This window comes from Austrofundulus limnaeus, unplaced genomic scaffold, assembly GCF_001266775.1.
Source record: "Austrofundulus limnaeus strain Quisiro unplaced genomic scaffold, Austrofundulus_limnaeus-1.0 Scaffold31, whole genome shotgun sequence".
Classification (NCBI taxonomy): domain Eukaryota; kingdom Metazoa; phylum Chordata; class Actinopteri; order Cyprinodontiformes; family Rivulidae; genus Austrofundulus; species Austrofundulus limnaeus.
The window spans coordinates 2,876,976-2,884,836 of NW_013952433.1; the positions used below are offsets into that span (position 1 = coordinate 2,876,976).

Consider the following 7,861-nt stretch of genomic DNA (forward strand, 5'->3'; position numbering starts at 1 on the left):
GTATAAAAGTTATAAAAACCAAAAGTCATAGCACCAATTGCTTTAATATTCTGAATGTTTTGTTATAAAAAATGACTAAAATACCTCAAAGTTTGCAGAAGTAGTAGAAAAGTGCAGAAAAATTTTAACTAAACGTGTCTTACCTTTTTACTGGGATCATTCCCACATCTGCACATAAAACAAGAGCATGCAAAAGAAATAAGTGATGCAGAATTCAGTTTTTTTGTTTGTTTTTGTTGTTTGTATAAAAAGACTGACGTACGGCGAACTTTGAGCGACACGGTCTTCTTTGTCTTGATGAGACTGATTACTTCCTCGTGGATACAGGAGGAGATGGAGTACCCRTTGATGCGCACGATCTCATCCCCCACCTGTAAATCAACACAGAAACGGACATTAAAGATGACATTTCCAATTTCAAAGTGTCTGTCAAGCTCAGAGGYTGTGTTGCTGTTAATCTGACATTTGTATTCTGGTTTGCTGAACAAAACATATTGACGTGTGTGGTCTGTTTTCATTTCATGCTGAAGAAGGTAACACTCTTCATCACTGAACTGAACTGACAGTTTACATTCTCAGCCTGCATTGCTCTGAGAGGATGAGTAGAAATTCATCATCCATCTCTGACTCAGAGCTGTAGACTGGCCTTCAAAACATGTTTCTTTCTCTGATAAGTCACTGAAATATAGAAAAAATGTTCAAATTTCTTTTTAAATAAAAAAAAAGCAGCTGGAATAAGCTCCAATTTGCCTTCAACCTTGAACATCCTTTAGTCTGTGACATAATCCTTTCAACTATAGCGTAATTTAGCTCTTCACTGAAAACAAACTGTGATATCAGTACTAGGTTTACTACAAAATATGTAGTTGATGGTGTGTTTTTCTTAAGTTATTATACAAAATTCATACTAACYTGAAAGAGAGATGTACCTCAGTTCAAGGAATTAAGTTATGGAACAACTTGGCTATCGATTATAAAAATGCTGGTTCGATTAATTTATTTGGAAGATTGATAAAATGTGATTTGTTGAATAAATATGAAAATACATAATAGGCATTTATACAAGCTGCTGGTTGAGTAGTTGCAACCTTTTTCATTACTGTAAGATATTTTTAATTTTTTGTTTTGCTGACCACTAGGGTGTAAAATTGTTATGTATGTAAATGTATGTATGGGTGTATGTATATATATGTATATATATATATATTTTTGTTAAATGGGGCAGATGTTATAAGATTTTTTTCTCCTTTCTGCTCCCTTTCATTTAATGATTTTGTGTTGTGTTGAAAATTGTTCTGTTTTTTGATTAATTGTTTTGTTTTTTAATTAAATGAAATAAATGAATATAAATAAATAAATAAATAAATAAATAAATACAAGACAAAATCCCTCTTAAAAGATGTGATAAATCTCTTATAATTAGATGAAGTGGCTTTCTGTCATATTTATATTAATTAAATTTAATTTTTCATTGTTTCAATAAAGAAGAGACCCAAAGATAACCAGCACCATATAATGACTCTCTGGGAGTTTCAGAAACATGATATTGACCCCTTCTAGTGGATCCTGGTGATATGACTAAGAGAAGCTACAGGCCACAGAAAAACAAAGAAAATGGTAAAAGATTGACTGACCAATGGCACAAAAAGAAGAAAAATGTTAACATAATAAATGTTCTATTACTAAATATTACTCAGCTTTTATTTAGCACTGTGCATTAAGAGGTGTAGAAGCATAAAAACACACAACTAATAATCTAATATGTACACACCTGAAGGCCGACATTATCCGCTTGTCCGTCTTTAACAATCTGTGATATGTAGAGACCAGAACCAAACTCTAATCCTCCTCGGACACTGAGGCCCAGTCCATCACGATGTGTTCGATCCAAACGAACCTCTTTCAGCTTCCTGCACCAGCGAGATTCAATCGAGAAGTTTGCGAGCTGCGGAAAAACTTTCAAACGGAAACCTGTGACGGTGTCGTACGACTCGGTACTCACCGGGACCTCTTGGGGGTGAGCTGGTCGTACTCCACCTGGTGTTTGAGGGGGATGAGAGGTCGGATAGCGTCAAAGAGAGGCAGYCTCTTTGGTTCGTTGATGACCAGCTTCAGGTCTCCCACCAGCACACGCAGGTCCATCGACCTGACAGAGGGATACAGATGGTTACAGGCTTCAGACCTCCACACTGCCTTCTACTTCAGTCCTATACAGCTCAGTGAAAAGAACCCCAGAACATGTATACAAATTGTTTAAAGGGGCAATRTTATGTGTTTCTCAGGCATATATTTAAATACTATATCATAATAAAGTATCTATGTCACCTTTAGTTGTTATTAAAATGCTGTTTTTATGTTTAAATAGAAAATAAACTGATCTTCTCATCACTTCCTCTTCTAAACGCTTTGAAATTGGCCTCTGTCTCTTTAAGGACCACCTTTGTTTCTGTCTGTCTCGCCCATTTCCTTGGGGTGGGGGTTGCCATGATGCAGTTTACTTGGCATCTGAAAATACATTTCCTCAAATGTATTTTTAATCTGAAAAGAGCTTCACTGAGTGAGAACTAATGTTGAGAGCTCAGCAGACAGTTTAAGTTTCACTTTCAGTTTCACCCGAGAGCCTGCAGGAGTAATGGGCGGGGTGTGTGGGTAGGTGGTGGGGGGGGTGCACTCTGCCATTAGGAAGCTCGGCTTAGACACGTCCCAGGGGCGTTTCTGGTCCCAAAAGGCGTTTCTGGTGCCCACCTGTCGTTTTGCTCCTCAGCATGGCTTCCTAAAACCGCTGCAGGATTTCTCAAACATGAATGAATGAGTCAAAGCAAGGCTTTGGGCATGTTTTTTATGAGAGTATAACATTATAACATGATATAAAACTCAAAAAAGTTGATTTTACATGATATTGCCCCTTTAAATTCTAAATAATTACAAGATAACTCATGTTTTTATATAATTTCTACTATAGATTAAGGATTCAACCAGTTTCCATTTGGGAATCCATGGTTTAATGCACATCAACCAAACAAACGTTTTAAGTGTTCACAGTTTAAAAATCATTATCTGAGTGCACWATATCAATATCCCAAAGAATTCCAAAAAAAAAACTAGATGGAAACGATGAGCAACAGGCAATCAAACATAACCCCCACTCCTCTAAATGAACATGAAGGAACATGGAGAGTGTTGTGAACACTAATGAGAGAACATGTGGGTTACTCGCAGTCGCAAAAGATATCATCGCTGCAACGTTCAGCACAAGTATCACTGTAAAAATAGAGCAGGTTTTCCTAATGTCATGCAGCACTGAGCCATAATAGCTTTATGTACCACAACAGGAGGCATCATGTTTTCCTAATTCCACACAGACTTCTTCTCTGTCACATCCTGTGGCCCTCAGCTCACCTACTTTTAATCYACATGTTTTAGTTTTGTTTACTTTACTGCTTAGTGTAACTGTAAGATGTTCTCAGATGCTTTTAAAATGTTTTTGTCATCTGGGTCCAACTTTGTTCTAAAGATACATTCAGGTACTAGTTCTTTTTTTTCTACTTTGCAAAATGCACCAAAATGTATTCATCTCCACCCTCAGCCACAAAAGCCTTTGTAAACCAGTTGATTTCTGCAAGACAAAAAAAAAAAAAAAAAAAAAAACGGTTTCTTCCTCTATTTCTGATTCAAACAAAAGATCAAGTATAAAATGATACCAATTATACCGTTATGGAAAAAAACAAACGATTCTTTTCTGCACTGCAATTTAGAGGAAGACAAAAGACAAGAGGAAGAGCAACAAAAGCAGCCAAATAAAAGCCACTGTGTGCTCGGCGTCCTTGTTGAATTATTCATACGAGTCATTTTAGCCCCATTTGGAGGATGAAGATGAAAAGATCTTTTGTTGATAACTGGCCAAGCTTACCTGAGTACTGCTGAAATGGATCAGAGGCTAAAGTTTCTGTTTCTGCACAAAGATTAACTGAAACCTAGAAGACGTTTAGCTTTTGTGACGCAGGAAATCACCCACCTGAGAAGATTTCTGAGACAGGGGTTGCTTCCGAAAACAAATTAAAAACCACGATTTGTGAAACTGTAGGTAAAACTGTGAAACTTTTACATGCAGAAATCAACCCGCTGACTTCACTACGATAAAATAGTTCTTGTTTAAAGATGAAATCTGTTAAAAAATCATTAACAGCTTAATTATAAGAATTACTGAAGTGAGAATAAGAAACACCAGCGTACGGTGCACACCGTCCACCTGATGAGAGACAGATGGTACTCAGTACTCACTGGTGATACATGCGGAGGACATCGTACAGGTAATCCTTCTCTGCCTCATTTTCAATCAGCAACTCCACCTGCAAGAAAACAGAAACATTTGGTGCCATCCTTCTTCTGTCAGCTCCCTGACACACTCTGTGCTCCTGTCCTGTGGTCCTGTCAACGCCACGGGGTGGGGGGTAAAAATCCCCTCTCTGTGTGTGTGTGTGAATGTCGGAGCCATACAAACCTGATGATGGCTCAAGTGCAGCAGAATGGTTTTGAGGAAGCGCTTCGGCCAGTCTTTGATACACATTTCGCTCAGTTAACCCGCACTATTTTTTGCTTAATTCGGGAGCTTACTCTTTTAAGACGAGCGTAAAGTTGAGATTAATCTTGGGCAGGGTCTGTGCCCTCCTCTATCAAACTTCTGGGAAAGAATAACGCACACAGAGATGAGGAGAGGCAGCGGGAGGACGGTCAGTAGTGTCATCTTACATCTCAGACACAGACATGACACCAACTTTCAAACACCTCTCTCAGATCAGATCGTCTCCGAGCAATAAAGTCAGAACGGGAGAACACARACCTCTGATGATTCTGTATTATTTCAGGGCAGGGTGCCATAAAAGCAGCAGGCTAAATGAACAGCAGCAGTGGGTGTGTGCAAAACAGGCTTTATGGCGGTCATAAATGACTGCTGTTCAGTGCTGTGAGGCTTCACCTCGGGAATGAACTACAGACTTTGGCACCATAAAAAAGCGAGAAGCGAGATGACACATCAAGAAAGCAAAAACTGGTTTCTTTCTGTAACTGTTTCACCAAATCTTCAATTAAAGGAACTCAGAAGAATAAATGACAAAAAAACGTGTAATAGCTATAATAATGTCTACATAAAACAAAGCCTGAGAGTCCTCCCCCAGCCTCTAATTAAACCCCTAAATTTTCCCTCATTTTCTGCTCAGCTGCTCATATCTGACACATTATGGTGCCCTTTGTGAAGACAATATGGGTCCCTGCTTGTTTGTGGGCAGCACAGATGGTTGTGTGGTGATCCCTGCATGCTCTGGGGCTGGAAATGCTCTGAACGTATCATGTTCCCTTCCTGAATTATCTTTACTTTAAAAAAAAAACTTGTTTGAGCACTAGAATATGTTGAAACAAACCAAACGTCAGTTTAAAGTCAGACTTGTCTTGTATATTTTTTTGAATAACAAACATTAAATTCACTATTTTATTATTGAGCGGATTAWTTATATAACAAACTGAATTAGTAGCATATTTTTCAAGCTATAAAGGAAAAAGTCAATGTGCTTAGAATGACAGCCTTGTTGTGAATTTTAAGCTAATAGTGTTGAAAGTGTGTGAAAAATTAACCCTGTACATTAGAAAACACAAAATCAATTAACTCTTAATGAACTAATTGGCTATAACACACCCTATACTACAATACGCAATTAAATTCAGCTTATAATTATAAAACTGTTTATTTCAATAAAACATTTGAGTGTTATAAGTCTTGTCATGTTTAGTTTTGATATTTGTGTTGGAATAAATAGAAGAAACTTGAAGAACAAAAAGAGACTTATTAAGTCTGTGAGTTTAGTTTGGGATAAACCTGATAATGTTGACGAATATTGATGCTGTTTTCCTACATTATTTGTGTGTAATTTAGCAGATTTTATTATTTCCTGGCTCTWGTCTGTCGTCCAGGCCTGTCTGTGTGCCTAACAGCAGCAGGTGAGTCACCTGAGCCAACAGCTTTGTCTGAAACTTTCCCAAATAATAAAACACAAAGAAGGAGGATAATATCAAACGTCTTACCTTGTGTCTAAATTCCCGAGCAACYTTTCGCTCCATCGCGGACAGACAGCTGGAAAACTGTTCGACGTTAGATACCGGTTCAGCTTAACGAGACTTGACCYGGGTCAGAGAGCGGTAAGCTAGCAAAAGAAAGCCACTTCCGGTGTTACCGCTTTCACAGTAAAACACGATTTATTCATCACCAAATTCCACTACTTCTTTTTTTTATACGTTCACGCAATTTAAATATTTGAAATAATCAAATATTCTGCCACGTAATAATTTCAGGCAAACAACTTCCAACGCAACCTTTTGAATTTTTACATTTATTTTGAAAGGGAAAGCGTTCAATGCTTATTTGCCAGCAAACTTTACTAAAACGTCGGCAATTGTTTTTGGAGAAAAAGAAAATATTATTCTCGATTTCATCCCAAAATCATTTGTTATCGTATATTTTATCCGACTTGCAATATAAATTATTATTATCATGTACCGTTATGATTAAAATAAAATACTGTATGATACAGTTACACCGCCAGCCGCTAGGTGGCAATAAAACCTTCCTCAGCTCAGTTTTCAGAGAAAAGGCGGAAGCATCCGTGATTTCAAAAGAAACAACAGCGTTATTCTGTGCGATTCAACTCCTCAGACTTGGAAACACATTAACTGGTATGTTGAATTAAAGTTTTATGTTGCTCACACAAATTATATCAGATGGCAGTACTTGTTTTTGCACATAAATTACCTAAAGGCTGTAAATCTCCCGCTCACCTTGCCGCGACAGAAATGTTTACATGTCGAGCCACTCACCTTTCCTGTACAAACTGTAAAAACATAAATTATGTTAAAATAACTTCCATTAATATTTTAACTGTTAAATTGGCAAAATAAAAATGTTTAAAATATGTTTCTTCTATAATGTAGTACGTTGCATGTTTTAACAATATCTGTAAACAGTATCTTAAGATGTATTTGTTATCAAAATAACCTAAACATTTCTCTTAGTGTTTTGGGTTGGAATGGGATCACCAACAAAGCATACAACACCACGCAGGTAAGGATTAAGTTATTGTCTAAACTTTCCTAAAGATATGGGTTAATGGTTCATCATTAATTGAAACGTGTGTGTAATAGTCCTCATTTTTAAATGATTATTATTGTTAATGGTTTTTCTTTCTTTTTCTGCAGAACCATCATTCATTCTCCAGGCGAGGAACATGACTCTCCACTTCCTCCGATCCAGGAGCGTCTGGCGTACCTCCGTCCTTCCAGGGAGCTGCTGGAGTTCTACAGACAGAAGATCGCTCAGTACGACGTTGAACATGAGGAGCTGTTGCAGATGCTGGAGAAGTACAAGGGAGTCAYAGAGGACCAGGTGAGTGTTGGGAGTCAGTGACCTTTATCTCAACTCTCCTGACTGATCTTCGGTGTCCGTGTCCTGCACTCCTCCTCCCCAGCACAAACTACAGTGGGACATACGACAGCGCGAAGGAGAGATTGCAGAACTCCAAAACGCCCTGAGCGACATGCAGGTCTGCCTTTTCCAAGAAAGAGAGCAGTCGCTGCGACTTTATGCAGAAAACGACAGACTAAAGATCAGGTAGGTTCACTGGGCCTCATGCAAGAACATGTTCGTACTCATCCTAAATTTCTCTTACTTTTGTTCTTACGAAGGGTTCGTACGAACATGCCACGTCCGATTCAACAAACTCTTCTATCTTCATGAAAAGTGCGTAAATGAGCTGCGTAAATTACACCTGTTCTATCCAGCTGCTCGTGCACGCGAGAGGAGATTAGCATAATTACC

At 38.1% G+C, this 7,861-nt stretch overlaps 2 protein-coding genes across 2 annotated transcripts in view; one reads left to right on the forward strand and one right to left on the reverse strand.

The window, feature by feature from the left end:
• The window catches only part of ush1c (Usher syndrome 1C), a gene marked incomplete in the record, with an annotated part of 22,709 nt that extends 16,520 nt beyond the window's left edge, over positions 1 to 6,189 (reverse strand). Inside the window, 6 exon segments of the mRNA XM_014005601.1 lie at positions 144 to 168; positions 263 to 371; positions 1,772 to 1,910; positions 2,003 to 2,146; positions 4,282 to 4,349; positions 6,076 to 6,189. Of these exon segments, the coding sequence (XP_013861055.1) occupies positions 144 to 168; positions 263 to 371; positions 1,772 to 1,910; positions 2,003 to 2,146; positions 4,282 to 4,349; positions 6,076 to 6,111 (521 nt within the window).
• A 439-nt stretch (positions 6,190 to 6,628) lies between these two features.
• ccdc77 (coiled-coil domain containing 77) overlaps positions 6,629 to 7,861 on the forward strand; it is a 4,692-nt gene continuing 3,459 nt past the window's right edge. The window contains exons 1-4 of the mRNA XM_014005603.1: positions 6,629 to 6,723; positions 7,060 to 7,108; positions 7,243 to 7,429; positions 7,512 to 7,654. Coding sequence (XP_013861057.1) covers positions 7,074 to 7,108; positions 7,243 to 7,429; positions 7,512 to 7,654 — 365 coding nt within the window. The 5' untranslated portion in view covers positions 6,629 to 6,723; positions 7,060 to 7,073. The remainder of the gene's footprint in view (positions 6,724 to 7,059; positions 7,109 to 7,242; positions 7,430 to 7,511; positions 7,655 to 7,861) is intronic.